The sequence below is a fragment of the Gallus gallus genome, chromosome 3 (genome assembly GCF_016699485.2).
Source record: "Gallus gallus isolate bGalGal1 chromosome 3, bGalGal1.mat.broiler.GRCg7b, whole genome shotgun sequence".
In the NCBI taxonomy this organism is placed as follows: Eukaryota; Metazoa; Chordata; class Aves; order Galliformes; family Phasianidae; genus Gallus; species Gallus gallus.
Window position 1 is genome coordinate 29,395,099 of NC_052534.1, and position 20,186 is coordinate 29,415,284.

Here is a 20,186-nt window from a genome sequence, read left to right on the forward strand (position 1 = left end):
ACACTGAACTCCTGCAAAATTCAGTGCAAGGAACACTTACTCTCCACCACTCACTGAGTGTTTAAAAAGGATATGACTACTAGAAATAACAAATAAAAAAAATTATACAGACTTTCCAATACAGAATATAAATCTTACCACATGAGCTTTCTATGGTTCTCTTTAGTCATTGTAACATGCGTGGAATTTCTTTACTGTCTAAACAACCTGCTACAATTTTGTCCAAACTCTTTACCATGGGGACTAAACTGCTATAGCAAATGCCTGGATGTGAGATGCTCCTGAGAAGCGTGACAGGGAAGAGAGAGAAATGGGTTACGCCATGAGAATCCTTCCCGAGTGCTCTCATCTTTCCATTCTCTGATGGGGATTACCTTAATAACACAATATATTGATTTCTGGTGAATTACTGCAATTCTATTCTGAACAGAACGTGGCTGTACATCATCACACAGCACTGCAAAGTATCGGTCTTTAAAGGACACAGCCACAATGAGAGCAGTGCGTGCCTTACAGAACTTGTTGAAAAATAAATATTGCACAGAAAAGGATGCCCTTAAATTAAAATCGAGATGACATTTAAATATTTTTTGCATTCTTCATTACAGGAAAGACTCTTCCACTCTGAGGCCATTACCCATCAGAAAAGCTCCATCTGTGCATAATTATTTCTGATAAATGGTATTAAGCTTCATTAAAGAGGTAGTGGAGATGTGAGAGAAGACAGAAAGCTCCAGCTCTAAATAAATCTCTCCACTGTATTTGACTTAAAATCACCCCAGAAGGAAGTCATAAAGAATTTTTTATAGGTAATATTTTCAAATGTTCTGCTGGCCGTACTGCCTAATATCCATCACCTTGAGTGTATGTTCACAAGCACACAGCGATATAGGGTGAAGGACATGATTTAATTTTCCTCCCTTCTTTCCCTCTCTGTAATCACCTTCCCGCTTACCCCCAAGTCCTTCTCATCCACAAGAGAAACACTTTAACACAATTTAATTCGTTACTGAACACAATTCATGAAACCTGACCCAATAAGCAGCAGAAAAGCACCCTATAATGCCAGATAGTAGATCTCTGCTAAAAAGCCAGCAGAGGTGCTGAATCCCACTGCCCTGTGAATGCCCAGATGTGATGCTACAGCACAACATTTCACTGGAAGGGTGTTTTAAAGTTTTGGTTTTTGTTTTATGTGATACTACAGGTTTCCCCTGGACAAATGCTGGACAGAAGGAAGAGATGGGTGCTCTGCAGCAACCGTGTGCGTGAAGGAGCGACAAGTTACACACCAAGTTTAACCTGTTACTGGTATCAGAAGGTTCAAGCTTAAACAACACAAAGTACCTATTACTTCCTGCTGTATTTCTGAAAATATTCCCATATATAGGTAGAAAAGTTAATTTTAAATTAAGCATTTTATTTTAGTCTAAAAAGCAACTACAATCCCACAACAACAATTACTGCTTTGTCCACAGCCGTTCTGAATAAGTAAGAAGAGCATAAATGCAAAGTCTATCTGTAAACATAATAAATAATTTTGAAACTCAGTGAAATCATTCTATGCAAACACTGGACACAACTGAAAGCAATTGTGCTGTATCAAAGATCTCTCAATCCTTGTGCTTTGTCAGCATTTTTATTTTCAGCAGAAAAATAAATGCTACTCTAGGAGATTCTCCATCAAAAATGAGTGTTTTTCTTGCAGCACATACATCAGTCTACTAAACACGATGCACAGGCGAACATAGCTCAAGAGGGATCCTCTCTACAGAGAGAACCCTCTAAAATTAAGCTATGCTTTGAGCAACGTGAAACTATAAATTATTCGAGCTTAAGTTAAAGAATGCAGATTTTTAAACTAAACATAAGGATACAATGTGAATTTGTGAAGAGGTTTAGAGTGAAGCTGACTCTATCACATACACACTCCTACTAATTTTAAATAACTTAGCCTGGCTTAAGGAAAAAAGTTTGCCTTCTACTTCAATAGAGAGTCATGAAATAAAGAGGCAGGTTACCACATGAAGCTTAGTCTATCAAAGAGACCTAGCAGGAGATTAGACAAATGTGCATTACAGCCAGTACTATATGCAATTGTGATGATTATAAATCATATAAGTATATATATTAACTTACTTTCAATGTGAGAAAATTTCTCAAAATAAAAGTGCCTCTAAATTATTTCGATAATAAAATTAAATGATTAAATTGCATGCTGCATTTCGGAGAGCTATAAAGTTAATAAAAAACTCTTGTGAGCACTTTTCCTTTGCTCTTCGGTTAAAATTGTCATTTTGCATTTCTTGAATAACTTCTAATGCCCCTCTTTACCATCGAAAGACAGACCCCCTTTACTTCCAAAAAGAAGTCACTAAGACATAACATTGAGAACGAAGCGAAACATATTTGTTTCCTTTGCCCTCGCTTAGGACTTGTGCACTTACATTCCTCTTTGCTCGGTGAAGTTACATTCAGTTCTGTCAAAAGTTGCTGGTTGGAGTTAGCGGCCTGCGTGGTTAGAGAGGTATTGCTGTTGTCACTGTTCGTTTCTCCAGAGAACAAATCTGACTGGCTGTTGCTTGTGCTGGGAGTTGAGTCATCATCTGGCTGCTTCTTCTGGAAATCTATCAAAACCAAGATTCCATACGTCATCTCATCTGCTTAATTTAATACATTTTACTCAAATACCAGAATAATGAAAATCACCCCCATACACTGTCAAAGGTATTGTCATTCTGACTGTTCCTAATCTCAAACACCACAAACATTGCAATGTCTGCTTTTCTTGTTAAGTTGTCCACTAAGTTATCTGAAAGAGAAAATTCTTTGTTAATGTTTATAGCTTCCATTCAAATAAGTAAAAATTTCTTAGTGTAGGAAAAGCTGTCATTTTTAATTTTCCAGTTCGTCATATGTGCCTTTAGTATTAAATGCAGAGCTATTTATGAAAAGCAGCTCTCTCCTTCATACTTCTTAACTTCAAGCTAGAACCAAAAATGAAACAATACTTCACACTCCAGTTAAGCAATAGAATACGTTATTATCAGCACGTTATGACTTAATGAAAGAGAAAGAACAGAGTACTATGAGCACAAAATTAGATCTCAAAATATTGCAGGAGCAGGTTCAGGAAAACACAGCAATCCATACCAACCAGAGGACAACCTCCCTCCCAAGTTCCCACTCAAGCCACAACAACTTCTCCACAAAGGGAATTCCTTATATTTTCATTCAACCTACTCATGTCTTGCCTCTGTGTGCTGAAGTCCTTCCTTTTGTGCCCACTCTGTCTTACATTCTTTTCCCATGCCAGGGCTGAACTGAATTTAGAAATATCCTATCCCCTTGTCTTTTCTCATTCTGTATCTCCCAAGACATAGCTTGGTCGATGCTTAAAAAAACAACACAAAAAAACAGATGAGTATTTTGCAACAATTAAGCCAGGCATGTTCAACCCATGGCCCAGCACAACTTGCAATGTGGCCACCCACGCCCCACACCATGATGGCACCCAGCCCCATCGCTCAACAACAACTGAAACATCGGTGCCCTATTAACACTGTCTGGGCTGTAACCAAGACAAGGAGTGTCTCACTGCAGAGCTAACACAAGTTACAGCTAATAATTTCGTGCATTTTGATACATTGGCTAAACACAGTCCGGCAAGCAGCAAAAAATACACTGCCGTGCTCTCCATTCTGATAAAGAAATTTGAGAGTAGTTTCAAGATTGCTGAAAAAAAAAAAAAAAGATCAATTTCTTTGTGTATTAGTGATTGTATTCAGTTGGCCATAAATAAATTATCTGAGAATTTTCAAATGGAAATTGCAATCAGACATTCAACTCAAAAATCTGATTGTGTCTCTTTATCAGATTTTTAAGCCCTATTTTTAAGCCAGAGAAAAATATCCCTCGCTTCACAATCACACCTTATTCACATCACTGATTTTTGGCAGAATATACATTTGTAAACAACTATTGTCAAGGATGAAGTACAGAAACAGTAAACTTACAGCAAAAATCTCAGAGGAACACCTGGAGAATTCACTGAGAACTGCAACTACTGCCATCAAACCAGCCTGATGCAGCCCAGGTAAGCCAAAAGGTTGGATAGCCACGATCTAAGCCAACGCATGTTCTGCAGCATTGCTTATTACCTATTTGTAAATAAGACTTTCCTGGGCTGGGAGAAGGAATACATTTCTAGCAGTTTCCAGACACTGATTTAACAGTGCATTTCAGATGTGCCAGACAACAAGGCTTCTTCTGTCAGCCATATCAGACAGGTAATTCTAGGAGCCCTGCAACATGGGAGACAAGACCTTTACTACAACAGTTGAACACAAGTGTTAGCAGTAGTACTTCTCCAGCTGGCTGAGGCAGCTGACTCTCCACTTTCCAAATCCCTTCTGCTTCAGCACATGACGGAGAGGGGAGAACAGGATGCTGAACCAGACCACAAAATAAGACTGCCTCAAAAGACAAAGAAGAAAAAAAGAAAAAAAAAGCCAGTCAGTGCACCTCCATAGGCATCAATGAAACCAACGGTATGGGATCTGCTAGCTAGCTAGCTAAATACAATTGCCTGCCCCAGCACCAGTGTTCCAAGCTGCTCGCTGATCTATGAGAATAAGGTTAGACAAGGGGACTAAATCACTATGGTACATTAAAGCTATGTACATCATTACAGCTACGCCCCAACAGCCCAAACTCCACATCTTGGATAGGTCCGATCCTCAGGCTTACCTCACCTCCAAAACAGATTCAGGTGAAATCTTTCCAAGTGTAAAGCCCCTCTTGCGGGCATTCCAAATCCCATGGTCTTGGCAGTGGATCAGCCATAGCACTGGTCTCAATTCCTACCAGCCATACCACTAATTTCAGCCTGACATCCTCAGACAACCCCCAAGAACACTCCTCTTCCAGCCAAGTGGATTTTGGTTTGCTTAGCATCCAGTTATTCCCACAATGCAAAGCATTTTCTCCTAGTAAAGGCAGCTGAGGATGAGCTGCTTTCACCTCCTGACATTCTTAAATACATTAAAAAAATACAACAAAACAACACCACCACCACAAAGGCAGAATGAATTCATTTTGCAAACATAATACACATATCAGTGAAGGTTGTTTGTTATGACAGAGAGAAAAACAGTGCAGTCTATAAATATTTGCAGACGATGATACATCAGAAACACGGGTCACCAACATGACTCATTGGGACTGGGAAGCACTGCAGTTGAACAGTCCCTAATTGCTGATTTCGGATTCAAAAGTAAATTGCCAGAAAAATTAAGCTGCAACTTCAGCTGCGGAAGCCTCAGCCAGAAGTTGAGCTTGGATAAGCACAAGCTCAAAGTCAGGAAAGAGTAGGTGGCAGCAGACAGGAATTCTTCTGCCTCCACAACAGCCTGGTGGGAACCTCTTTGTCAGGGCTGGGTAACAGACCTCCTTGGGCCTCACAAGTTATCAACAGTTTCATGTAAGTTTGGCTCCTGATCATTATTAGTGTGCTTGTAAAAATCAAGAAAGCTTTTAGTACTTAGGATTCTGCACCAGCTATGATCCAATAGGTGCAGCAACGAGACCTGGAACCATCAGTTTAGAAGTTCTCCAGTTCTTCACACCTAATATGAGACAACAGTTCTGGCAGGAGAGCTCACAGCCAGAGACACGTTGGTCGCTACTGGTCTATAAATAACAGTTGAGAAAATAAGTGAAAATTGTACAACTTGCCTACAAAGGTGACTGCAGGGACAAAGTGTTTTATATGAGATTGCATCCAAGGCAGCACACAAAAGCAAAGCTGTACCGTGCATGTGTATCAGAGATGGGAGCACCTTCATTTACAAGGAGTGGACAAAAAAAGCTTATGCTCAATATTATACATCACGAACAATCTACAAAATCCATCAAAAAAGTGAGTGCAGAGTTACAGAAACAGCAATAGGTACTATGGAGATTATTACAATTGGGTAAGCTAAAAATTCACAGGCTATTTTTTTTCCTAAATAGATGCAAATACGCAGGTAGGACCAGCTTGGTGTCATCCACTAAGGGCATTTACAGATGAATGCAGAACATTTTTTAAGTAAATGGCCTAAGTAACACAAGTCCGGACAGTCTTTTAAAGACAGCGCAGTAGATACCAGCGCCACAGTTGTGCCCCCTAAAGCTCTATTTTTAATGAGCACGTAAACGGACTTTATCTTTTTTTTCCCTGAAGAACTATTCACTTTATCAACCTGTGGATAAATTCACCAACTTAAAAGAGCATAAAAGGCTGTCAGAAGTCATCATGCTGTGATTGCTTTTCCCAACAAGCTTCCTAGGAACATAATTTGAGTGGCAACATGGCAGCAAAATCCACCACGGCACTGAAATGCCTTTTGCATTTCCCTCTCCAGGACTTAGTGTTCAGAACTAACTTTTATCCAGTCTGCAGATCAATTAACTTTCAGAAATGTTTTAACCTGAATGGTTGGGTGGGACCCGGGGACATCCCCCACTCTCTCTGTTTAAACACTTTTTCATTGCAAGGAAGAGTACTTGAGGAAAAAATCAAAACTGCTGGTCTTAAATGCCTGACACACAGCAGCTGGAACTGAAGCTGTACCATTTACATACACTGAATTATTAGTAAATATTGCTGTATTACTATAAATTACTGAAAGTTGCCTTAGTTACACAATTTTGACAGCAATACAGGAGCTATTCAGTAATATAATCTATATTACAACTTTGACTTACATTTTCAACAAATTTCTAAAATACTGATTTACAATTTGAGGTTCAGTATTTTACTGTTGCAAATAGGTACCTAACGACATGTTGCATTAGCTGTGTTACACTTTCCTGAGTAAGAGCAGACTGCATTTGGCTTCTTTTAACCAGATCACCTGTAAGTACATGTAACTGGCAGACCACCTTCATCTCCCTTCAAGGCAATGAGAGTAGGCAACAATTACAGCAGCAGTTGTGTCTGAATGAATCCAGTTAAGCATTAACTGCTTAACAAATAAAACAAAACAAAAACATGAACACAATAACAGGCAAGATCCTGGCAAGTTCTGAAGGGGAGGTTTCACTCAGATTAAGATCAGAATGTAAACTCTATTGAGAGAACAATGACCTCCAGTAACAGCCTCAGTGGGAAAGAAACCAAAGCAGAACAAGAGTTGGCACGTCATTTATCATTTCCAGAAGTTTTTATTTAACCACAGACACATGCAAAACACCTTCATTAACTTGTCTCCTTTTTATTGAGGCTTTCACTATGCTAGCAAAACCAATGCCAAAATGCACAACGACTGACCAAAATACATGAAATTACTCAACATTCCGCTTTCCTAGTTAACAAAATGCAGTGCTACGACTTTATACAGCCTTCTACAGGCACACAGGTTGGGAAGGTTTCTCCATTAGTCAAAAAATGTTTTCTCCTGTTGGAGGCTTTATTTGTTACCAGGTAGAGCCCGCACCCAAATGCAACATGACAATTAGCTGCTTCTTACATGGCAGATTAACAGTCGACAAGAGCTCTCAATACAACACATGAAATCAATCCAGGAGGATTCTACGCCATGGATTGAGAAGCTGCTAGTAGCGAGCAGCAACACTGACAGGTTTTGAGTTCCAAAATCCTTTTGCCCTGCTGTGTTTCAGGGCTGCCCCCAGCATTCCAACTCGCAGAGGCAGAAACATCAGGCAGAGCTCCGATGCACTGGATGTTAATGGTAAGTAGCAAAATAAAAATAAGGCTCTTAGGATTTGTTTGTAAACAGCACAATGACTGTGCATACACAGACATGATACAAACTTATCATGCTTTCTCTATACAGTACATTCAAATAGTTTAGATTGAAAGGAAAGGAAGAAACCAGATACGTTCAGAGACATCTAGAGAACAAATTCCTTTGCAAGACAATCTTTTGCCTTATTGTATTTTCATAATAATATTGATAACGAAAACCATCCGTTTATAGCTTCTGATATTAAAACCATCAATATCTGACAAGATGTCTAAGAAAATAACGAGTTCTTGACTTTCTCTTAAGTGTAAGGGGTCTATAACTGTACTGGGAAGAACCCTTTAGCTCCTGATAAGTAACTCCTGTAATTACAGGCAGTGGAAACTTGAGGTTCAAACAAATATGAGCCATATAAATGTATCATTAAACATTTAATTCTGAAAAAGACAACTTTGTCAGAATATTATACAAAATGACTTAATACTAAGCCTGAGCTTTTTTCCCCCTTTGCACTGATGCGACGGCATAATAATCATACAATTTATGACATTCACAAGTGGTCTTAAAACTAAGCTCTCCTCTCAGCTTATTTCAAGGATCAAGGTTACAAACGCTTCTTTTTCTCTGGTCTATAACAGATGTTGTCATCAATAAAGAATGGGTTCATTCAAATAAATGATGGATGTTGCAAGAAGTGTCAGAGTAAACAGAATGCTAAGAGGGAAAAATTAGAGTCCTTAAAGTAATTTTGGTTGACAGGCTATAATACACCTTTCTGTCACTCTCCAGCCCTATAGCTCCCATAACTTAGCAGTGTAAAGTAGCAAAAATGGTGTTTGGAAGGTGTTTGCTTCTTATACTGCATTAAATGTGCAGGCTGCACATTCTTCTAACGAGAGCATCTTGTTCTTCTACAGAGTTTAAATTAGCATGGCAGCGTTACGTCAGATGTTCGTTAGAATCACAACACTGCACACAGGAGACTTTTACCTTACTCTAAAGAGAACACAGCTTCACACTTCAGAGAAAGTGCTTTTTTGAGAGTATTCTGTGAGAAGTAACACAAATATTCTAACACTGAAAGCGTTACAGTGAAGTGATTGCTCTGAGTTATTGGATCCTTCTTATTCTTCATGTGACTGCTCATACATGACAACCAGAGTATATTATCAAGTCCTTAAAGATTTTATTTACTTTTCTTTTTTAGTTTTTTAAACCCTTCACTGGACTTTTCTGGCTCACAGCCTACTGCAGGCATTACAAGTGCCATTCCTTTGTACCTATATTTTGCATAATAAATTAGTGTGAAATGGGTAAAACCTTTCCCTTATGTAGATATCCAAATGAAATCTATAGCTCTGACAACAGACTGAATAAAACTCCATGGAAGAGAAAATTTTCTTTTTCTTCTTTTAGGTACCAAAGATGCACCCACTCGCATGGGGTGAGATGAGATAGTCCCACTTGCAGACAGAGGCCCTGCCCTAAGGGGAATACGCTACAGAACTGAATCAAGCATTTGTGCTGGAGAAGACAACCAAAACCATAACATGGAATCAGAGCTAAGAGTTGTACAATCTGTATCTATAAATAAATATAATGCACGCATATTCAGAAAGATATTTCTTAGTAAGTACATAATAGAATAATAGGCGATGAACTGAGAAACAGACTGGAAATAGGAAGTAGTTTGTGTAAAAATATACAAGTTATCAGCAGAGCTCATTGCTTTCACAATTAAACTATCAAAAATACTGAAAAGATTACATTCTCTACAACTGAACTTCAGAATTGTGAGCACCTTTAAGAAGACCACCACGTTATTAACAGGAGTTTCAGATAATGTGATTTGCACGTTACAGAAGCTGGGCTTTTCATATGCATCTCATTTTCTTTTTCAATAAGCAGAAATAGGAGAAAAAGGGTAAAATAAATGGGAAAAAAAAAAAAAAGATGATTCTACAGAGGCAGGAAGCAGACAGATCTTAGCAGCAATTGCCTGTATTTATCATTCAGAAACCAGAATCAAGTTACATACAATCTTCATACTGAAAAGCTGTTAGGATATTTAACACGATCGATTTCCATTTATTTATTCTTTAATTCAACCTGATGACTGTGTTTTGAGTTAAGTCCCACCTTAAAAGAGATGAACCATTGCCTAAAAGGTGACACCGCAGAGGAGGCCATCCTTCTCCTGGCTGCACAGAAGGATTTCCTCACACAGTTACATAGGAAGTCTGGATTTGGTCACCAAACTTTGCCCGTTACTAAGCAAGAAAATTCAAAAGGAATCAATAAACAAAGGCAAATAAGACAACATTACTATAAGCAATCTATAATTTAGAAGCCAAGTTGTTAATGAATACTTGTGCTTACATCTTTTAAGAGAAACACAGTTTTGTATTGGAGTAGGAAAATGTACAGCAACTCCGTTAACCAGGCTCACAACACTTTCCAGGATGCTATGGAAAAACCCACCATATCTGCAGCAGATGATCCCACTATCCCCAGAATTGCTGCAAAATACTGAACTGATGAAAAAGGAATTTCATTACCATCTACAAAAGTTTCCTCTGGCAGCAGGTTCCCTGTAGAAAACACACTCCTTGCTCTGTCTGACCTAAAAGTTTGCCTACTGAAGCGACTTCAGTGCTGGACAGTAACAAGGTCATTGAAACCCCCTTGAAACCCTCGTGTCACATTCCCTACTGTTATTTTAAGTAGCACGCTTACCTTACTTTATATAAAATTTCATTATTTCATAAAACTTGCCAATATAAAGAACAAATATTATTGCCTATCATTACAGGATCCAAAGTACTGAAGCTATAAAAGAGTAAAGGATTATTTTAACAATCCACTCTTAGGTTTCCTATTACAGAATCCCTCACATCTGTGGTTAGCATTTGTACTCTAATCCAGTACAGAGCACGGACAGTGAGAAAGTACTAAATAAAGACAGCACTGCATTGCAAAAAGCATAGCTAATGGAGGGCAGCTATGTAGCACCTGCACCTGACAGGGTAACCAGGAGATTAAGAAAATTTATTACCTGACTAATTGAAACTGCACGGATTCTAGAGCCTGTGTCAAAGGATATCTGTACTAACTCAACACACAGTGAAAGTATGAGCTTTAAATAGACTGTGGAAACATAAAACAACCACTCCTCAATCATGACCACAAGAAATATTTTATTTTTCAATGATACATAGTGCGTGTGCATTTATCGGGATGAACATCTACCAAAACTGACTGCTAGGAAATCACCCAACCCAAGGGCAGCTTGCCATGGAGCCCTGTGTGCTGCCACTGCAAAAGTTGGCAATGATGACACACTGAGCACCTCTTGGGAGAAACAGCATGAGAAAGCCTGGTACCCTGCAGCCAGGACAACTAAATAGATATCAAGTTACAGAATGAGCCTGTGAAACTAAATAGATGAAGTTATCTGAAGGATCCACGTGCTGCTTAAGGAGGATGATCATTTAACGCGATCTGAGGGTAATACAACAGTGGGAATTAAATATAAGAGAGTCTGAAAAAAAGTACCTGGGGAAAACATCTAAGAAGCTCAGATCTGCAGAACTTATTCCCAAAGCAGACTTGGAAAATCTGCAACATGAACATTTAACAACAGACAAGACAGAATCCTACAGCAGACACAACGCTAAGTTTTGAACTGCCTAAGAGAAGAACAGAAGTAACACAACATTGCAGCTGTGCGATTGCCCTGAACTTCTCCATCCTTATCGCTTGAATTTGTAGCAGTAGTACCTCTTCCTGATATTGAGCAAATTAGTAAGAAATGTTCCACTTCAAATCGCATTTCAGATTGATGGTACATCAAAATCTGTTAGGCTCATAAAGGGGGAGAAATGTTCGTTTCGATTAGAATCTGATAAGTAAACCCATAAAACAAGTAAACTAATGAAGTGAACTTCTTGAGGCATTTTTATTATAAATGAGAGATCTTGAAAACATGACGGTTAACTGATAGAAATAGATTTTAATTTCCATTCACATTTACTTTGGATACTTCATTCATGAGGCATGTAGGAATTAATATTCTTTTAATAAATGTTTCAATTAGCTTCTCTTGTACTGAAGCAATCCCTGTACCACATTCTATCATGCCCTTTCTAACACATAGAGAGAGCCCTCCAATTTCAAAACGTCTATTATTTTTTACTTAATTTGTTCAGTCCACATTATGTGGTTCCAATCAAACTGTGTCTGTGTCTCATTTTCTGTCAATAACAGTCATTTGTACAGCTGAAACATTCTCAAGCATTTGCCTACAAGTTGCCAAGATTTTCACCAGGGATGAAAGACTTTTTACAGCAAATTAAATCTTTCTAGCACTAACCTATGGTCCGTCCCCTGTAAGTCCCCTTTTTCCTCATCTCTGTTTAAGGCATCTTAAAAACTACCATCATCAAAACTCTCAAAACAATCCTCAGAATTACTCATTTCTTGGACACTTTTCCCCAGTAATTGCTGGGAAGCTGTTCCGGAAAAGCTCTTCCCAGAACAACAAGAACAGGGGCTCTCACTCCCTTGTCTCGCTTCCAGCCCACTAACTCATCCACATCCTGAGCAGCGCAGAGCTAAAGGCTTCAAAACGCCATCACAGTCACTACATGAAGGAAAATCAGGCAGATCTCATCCTATATTTTATACCCCTTACTCTCTCTCCCTTTTTGAAACATCTGCCTGAGAAGAAGACTTAATATTTTATCACTATTTAGGTTTAACCACCAAACCTATAAATTGCAAGGTAAAGCATCAGGAGTTTCTTTCTACTGTTTTAAATCTCCGTAGAATCTGATGCTTCTCTTTGCAATAAATATGTGTCTTTCACAAACAGCAGTGGAGAACAGTGTGGAAAGAGAGAGGTACATGAAATGCGACAGCCTTCACTAGTGGAGGTATAAACCTTGCTAGTGTTGGAGCCCACGTGAGCAGCTTGTTATTGCAATACTCTATGGCGACAGCCAACCATAGGTGTTTTAACCACAACCTGAGAAAGCTCCATATTGTAATGGCCTACCAAAGCAGCTTGGAAGCTTAAGGAAGTAGCTGGAGCCTCCCCACTCATAGAAGGGACCTTTAAGATCATGTAGTTCCAACCCCCCTGCTACAGGCAAGGACACCTCCCTCTATACCAGGCAGCTCACAGCCCCATCCAGCCTGGCCTTGAGAACACTTCCAGGGAGGGGGCATCCACAGCCTCTCTTGGCAACCTCCTCTCTTGGCAACCTGTTCCAGTGTCTCACCGGCCTCACAGTAAAGAATTTCTTCCTAGTATCTAGTCTAAATCTACCCTCTTCCAGTTTAAAGCCATTTCCCCTCATCCTGTCACAATATACCCTTAGAAAAAGTTCTTCCCCAGCTTTCCTGTAGGCCCCCCATAGGTACCCTTTCATCATCCTCTCCATTTTATCATGTAAAGTTACAGAAATGCACGAGAGCAGCATTCAATCCAACAACAAGAGCCAAAAGGAGATTGTTCAAGGAGCAAGGAAAGGAAAAGCTATCTAGATTTACGAATCCAAAAGGTCAAACAAAGCAAACTTTCACTTGATGCAGTTGCTACAACCTGTCCTGTTATCATTAAATTCTGAATGGAGAACACAGCAGCTCAGGAATACAACATCAAGTTCCCTTTGCATATTTTCAGTATGTACTTGAAGTTCATATGTATTTCCTTTTGCAGTCTGTCATGGAGAAATGTATGAATATGCAGATATCAGACAACTGTTTTCATAAAATAAACATTGCTTAGGCTTTTCTGTGAGTAACAAAACGTGACAGTTTTGAACTAATGAAAACAATTCTTTTTATTCCTACTTAAAACTGTCATCTAGAAGAATGCAGAAATGCTGAATTAAAGTAAATGGCAACAGGCATTTTCATTATTAGCCAGTTAATCCCAAAGAACATAGCTGGAACACACCTCAAAATATGGAATTAGTGTAAGCTGGCTGCAAAGATAAGTCATCTAATGAGTTCACATCAAAAGCTCAGGGATTATTCTCAATTTTTTTTTCCTTACAAATGCTGACTATTTCAATATTTAGATGCTTCCCTGGTTTCTATACATTCAAAGTGCAGAAAAGGAGGAGAAATGAAAAAAAAAAGACTGCTGTCTGTAGTATGATACGGTCCCCCCAGTGGAAAAGATGGATAAGTACACTTATTTTTACACAGCAAATATATGTGAACTTAAAGCATCTCTTGCCATGATGAAGTGATCCTTCTACCTCTCAGTGTCAGAGGACCACTGCTGAAACTGGCTAAAACAATCTCGTCTAGGACCTAATACAGAAATAATGCACAATATACAAAGAACAAACAAAAGAAGAACAATTGCTTCACTTCCTAAATCTATGATTTGTGATTTCTGACTTTTTGTGCCACCACTGGCAAATTATTGGACATGTGAGAATTAGTCTTTTGCCAGCACTGTTTCCAGAGGCTGAGCTGCAGGAGGTTATTAGACTCCAAAGTTAAAACAGAAAACCAGAAGTCTACATCACAGCAGTGCTGTTTAGTCCTTAAACAATACATTAATTAAATGCTGGTAATAACAAGATCCTGAAAATGAAAATGGATTCTGCAGCCAGTCCTCCATGTTCCAAGACTTGTTTCAAGTTTAACAACTGGGACTCCTCCTCACATAAAGGCTCCAGCTGTTTTGCTTTCCCTAGCTGAGAGCCTTAGAGAAAGTTTACAGGACTACACAAGTTCTTCTATTAATAACACGCAAGACAGAGAAAAATATATTTTGAGTGTTCAGCCAGGGCCGAGGGTGAAGAAAGAGCAAAATTCATTATGCTCAGGAGGAAGAACAGGAAAAAACACGCCAAAAGTCCTACAAAGAAAAAAAAAAAAAGGGAAGCAAGGACAAAAATGCTATCCTCACATACTCAGCTAGCGTGCTCACTACTGGAGTGCAATACTCAAGAAAAGCAAGGAACTAAAATGTGTTTTTGAGAAGGGTTTGAAAGCATTCTTTCAAGAGTTTTTTGTTATGCCTCAACAGAGCTAGAAATAACAATTACACAGTATAGCCTCTTCAGGTGCTTGTACTGTACAGAAATGGCATACGATTGACAGATTGAACCTACACTGAAGAGCCTGTAGAGAAAATATCTAATTTTTCTGCTTTGTGGTATTAGTAAACTAGAGGATAAATGGTTAACAGTAATGTGCTACTCCAGTTAGGGAGGCCAGTTGTGCTTCAAGAACAAGTAATTAAAGACATTACTTTGGAAACTAATTGAGGATCAGCACGAAATATTCAGTTCAAATAAGTAAGTATGAATAAACTAAATGATGCATAAATTTTCAGGAAGAGATGAATGATTACTAGAAGCTAATAACTGTTTTGTGCGTGCTGTTCTGATTACCTGATTAAAGCACGAATGTCCAAGAGCCTATCTTCAGTAGCCAAGCAAGAACAGTGAAATGCAATCAATTCCAGCAGCAAGAGAGAAAGTAGAAGAAAAATCTACTTAACTGACAAACTTGAAATAAACCTGCAACTGGCAGCCCAACCTCCTGCCATCGTACTCAAAGAGTCAGAACAGTGGAAAGCCTCATATACAACCCAATTCTCTTTTACAAGGCTCGACTTGGTCTTCAAGAGCAGTCTAAGAGGTATCTCCCACTATGAAGTTTCTAGTCAGAAGTGTAATACAGCACATTAAACAACGTGAAGTCTACCAGCAGAGGGAGGTGTTCTACTAGATTGTATTTTCCAAAAACTTCCTTCCCTGCACACTGATTTCAAAATTATTCAGTCATCATCAACAGGGAGCAAGCTTCCCTCTTCCTTTAAATACACTTTCAAGTGTCTCTTGTTATGCATATCCACTTTAGACTAATTACTGCTATGGCAAATTTGATTTTCTATGCAACAGAAGCAACTTAGTCCCTAATTCAACACTTCCATCTCCAGTAAACTATCAGCTGAAAACCCCGCCCTTCATCCTCTCTTTCTGACCCATAGTGATTACAAAAGAAATTCTCATCTTCTGTATGATCAGGAGATATTAGAGATTTTTTCCAAAACAGAAACTACTACTGCTTTCATCAGTGGGGAAGAAAAAATGAAGTGACATCACCCTGCTCTCTTGCATGATCAGCTCAGCAAACCACCAAGCTTAAACACACATACATTAAAAAAGGGAGAGAGAGAGAGAGTTGCAGTAGCAATATTAATGCCTTTCACCTTTGCTATATTCTGCTGTAAAACTTTGTGGGAATTCTTAGTACTAGCCTTAGTTTTCTAGAAGACAAAGGAGTGATGAGAACAATGCCTAATATTTAATTTGTGCATGACTGTGAGCAGACAGACAGCTCTGGGAAAAGATTCAGTGTACAAACATTAGGAGAAAAATTGCTGCAATATTAGGTATCTAAATCACACTCTTGAAATGCCTCTGCTGATTATTCTGGGCGACTCAGTAATGCATGGGAAAAACATTCCACAAGCATTCCACAATTCCATTCTGCAAAGGCAAAGAATAAAAACAAATCCCTTGTGTTTGAGAACAGTTATAGCCTTCCTACAGTTGATATCTGCAAGACTAAACAGCAGTAAATGGAAGTATTTAAGAAAAGAGGAGTAATCGTGTTTTTTGTGGGTTGTTTTTTTTTTTTATACATGTCACTATAAATACAGGGTGCACCGACTCCATTTTTCAGGCAAAAACCACAACTGTGTCATCCACTGCACTGGCTTCTAACTGAAGTCTAGGTTCTTCAACCTAAGAACTTACAAGAGGTATATTTTAATGGTAAATCCTCCCGTGCCAATGCTCTGATCTTGCTGAAAAAGCAGAAATGAATCTAAGAAAAAAAGGTGCTCCCTACTAAGTGTGTTTCGCCTGAAAACAGCAGAAGTAAACCTAACAGGTAACACTCTGCGGATGACTCTCCACAGTGCTCCCTCATCTAAAACGCTCTGAGGTACCACTTCAATGCTGTCAAATTGCCTTCACATTGAAATATCTTTGAGGGAAGCAACTTCAGAGGATCTTCTGAAGGATGGATTTTATTCTCGTAATCACTTTAGGACCATTGTGGCAGGTGTGCTACTACACGCATTACATATTTATACCTACCTATGAAATAAAATTTAACAAAATAAGTCTATTTGATGCAGGCTATGTTGGAAGAAAAGCATTTTTTCCTGTATTAGAAAGGAATACTAGAATCAATTATTTTTTTCATACTATGGGCTTCCATTATCTCTAGAAAAACCACTTCCAGAAAAACAAAACAAAAAACCTTAAAACTATTTATAAAAAGAAAATCGGGGCAGCACTAAATATTTTAAAAGTCAGCTTTAAGATTTTCTCTCTAATTTGTCCAATGTTTATGTAGAAGATGAGAGTTAATATAGAAGATTCTCCTCATAGCAGTGGCAGCTCAACTGAAAACTGGTTTAAAATGCAGGTATTCCAGGCTATTACATCCACCTGGGCCCTAATGCGTTGTTTTTTTTTCCTAGAAATAAGCTGCAAGCTGATACATTTGCTCTCCAAGATTTTAACTAAGATATTAATTTTTAGACTTAGGTATTAGCCGTGTGATATTCTGCAGGATCTCAAATATATCTGAATACGAAAATCTGAACCTTAAATTTTGTTTCTTAAAGGCAAGCCTACTTCAAGTCTCCTACATCCGATTTCACAGAGACCCAAGAGTGTCCCCAGTCACTTCCTATCTTCTTCTTGCCAAATTCAGCAATGACTAAGAACACATCAGCTCTACAAACAGTCTGATATGAAACCCATGCATCTAATTCCATCAACATACTCCCTTGCTAATTAATTTGTGACCTCTGCAACACACAGTGGGACATCTATCTACAGTCTCCTCTAGTTCCCAGCTCAGAACATAACTCAATCTGGGCTGCAATGATGATCTGACTTCCTGCTTATTCCTTCATTTCCAAGCTCCCCAGGCTATATTAGGACTTGTCAGCTACATCTGGGATAAACAGCGAGGCTACAGAAGCCCAACTTTCAATTACAAGATTTCTCTGCCTTGTATTTAATATTAGGAAGAACACATTTTATTTTGCAGACGTTTACACTCACAGCTGTGCTAATTCTGTCTGGTCTGTCTTGAGTTGAATTTTGCATTATTAAATCACCACTAAACTCAGTCCTGCTTGTGATGCTTCTCGCTTGAAATAGCAGATTCCAATTTGCACATTTAAAAGAAGTTCTGAAAAACAAAGATAAATCAGTGACTCGAAAGAGACCATGGTGACAGAGGCGGTGGATGAAATCCAAGCTTCTGTAGTATGTTCAATTGGAATATTTCAAGCTGTTTTATACTGAACTGTACACTATTTAGAGTGCAAAACATCTCGTGTAATCTATGTCTGAAGGTAAAGCTCTGTTTACTGTCGAGTTATCTTTATGGTATTTGCAAATAGACTTTGAATAGTGTTAGTTACATTTTCATAACCATTTTGTAAAGGTATCCAACTGTCTTTAGAGATAGGAAAAAGCTGTGTATGAAGAAAATTAAACCACTTGTCCAATTTCATGCTGGAGAGATGCATGACAAAGTCAGGAAGCCTACATTCATTTCAAATTTGGGAAGCTTTTTTTTTGTGTGTGTGCAAGTATTTTTAGAAGCTGTGAGAACAGTTTGCCCTGCTTTCTTACAGTCTTGCACTCCTAGCCATTATTAGTGATAGGATGCTGCCCTGACAGAGGTTTGGCTGACCCTTTACAGACGTTCTTTTACTCAGCTTCATGAATTACTTAGGAATTGTTCACTTGCGCACAAGAAACAGCTTGAAGACAGCAAGGAACGCTGTAGAGAGAATGGAACTGAAGAAAGAAGAGCAAAAAAAAAAACCCAAACCATCAAATACAGTAATCTGTGTGAAGAACTTAATGCCACAAATCAATTAACATCAATACTCTGATACCAGCCATTTTGTTTGCAGCTTGTAAGGTTTGCCACTTGCATCTTGCTTAATCACACTGACTCTTCTAATCAAAACTTGTTTTCTAAGACTGTCTTGGAAAAACAAATCACCCAATCCTCTAGAAAACAAACAGACCTTACAGAATACTTAAGAAGCCTATTATTTTGCTTACAGGAGTTTTTCAGTCCTCGACTTTTTCTCTTCTTTTTTAGAAGATTCCAAAGTAGTGCATCATCAGGCGTGCAAAAATTATCAGTCTCTTACGCTTCCCTTATGAAATCTTAAGTCCCCTTCTTTTTCCATATTCCCTCAAGAAAAAGCGGTCTTAGAAACAACTTAAAGATGATTTAATCCATACCATGTATTCCTCAAACTTGCTTTATAAGAAAACTGCAAAACGATATCGACTTGACATGAGAATAACTGCACGAGTCTGAAAATTCACGGCAATCCTTCATGTTGAAGACAGAGCGCTACTCTGAAGGGTCTTCAGAGTGGTTTCCACATCAAAAGTAAGTAGCAGAAAAGCAATGATTCTTTAAAATGCATTACAAACACAAGGACTGTGCTACAAACAGACTGGTGTGCCAAATTCACTGTAACGCTAGACCCTCTGAAGCTTTTTGTTTAATTCATGCTACAGATTGAGGCAGGCACAGGTCAGCGGACAGTGGTAATTGTATGTCCACGAATGACGCAACACCAACTTCTAGGCTAAAGATTCATGTATATGATTTTCTGCATTACTTACTTGCCAGACAGCTTTTGTCAGTCCTTGTATACAAGGTATACTACTCCTAGCTGTATGTGTATTGTCTTCTCACAGAAACATAATTCCACTTTCTTTTTCTTTAGTCATTCTCTCACTTCTGCCTTCAAGCACAAGGAAAAAAAAACAACAAGGCTAGAAGCAAGTAAAAATAACTTTACTTTTAATATGCTGCATTGACAAAGCACATTAGAACTGGGTAAATGGAAAGCAGTCCCAATGCACCTGAATGCTGTCAAAAGCAGACAATGTTGACAGTAACAAGTTTAGAAGATGTGAAAGTTAGGAAAGGTATAGAGTTACCCTCTCTGCTATTCTGAAATCATCTCTATAGTTTCTTTAAAGATCAAACATGGAAACAAATCACAATCTGCTCTTCCGATGCTGAAAAAGTAGAGTTTCTATTATCATCACTACCTGCTCAATGACAGTTGACTGAAAGGCTTTCATCAAATCTCATGTGATGAAGAGCAGAAAGCTGCAGCTTCTCACCTGGATGTCTGATTAGCACTAAAATATCTTCAAAAACATCATCTGTTAAAAATAGAAGTTAGAAGCACAACTCTCTGACACCAAATGACTGTCTAATTGAAGTTCAAATGAAACTGATCCAAAACTGCGAAGTTACAGCTACTTTGCAAATTTCTGCCTCACTGACAAGCTACAAGTTTTTTTTTTTTTTTTTTTACACTGCAATTTT

At 38.5% G+C, this 20,186-nt stretch overlaps 1 protein-coding gene across 2 annotated transcripts in view; it reads right to left on the reverse strand.

Moving 5' to 3' along the window:
* Window positions 1-20,186, reverse strand: part of ZFAND3 (zinc finger AN1-type containing 3) — a 130,664-nt gene that overhangs the window by 40,095 nt on the left and 70,383 nt on the right. For both annotated transcript variants that reach the window (XM_046939078.1, XM_015283794.4), the window contains exon 4: window positions 2,448-2,627. In XM_046939078.1, coding sequence (XP_046795034.1) covers window positions 2,448-2,627 — 180 coding nt within the window. The remainder of the gene's footprint in view (window positions 1-2,447; window positions 2,628-20,186) is intronic.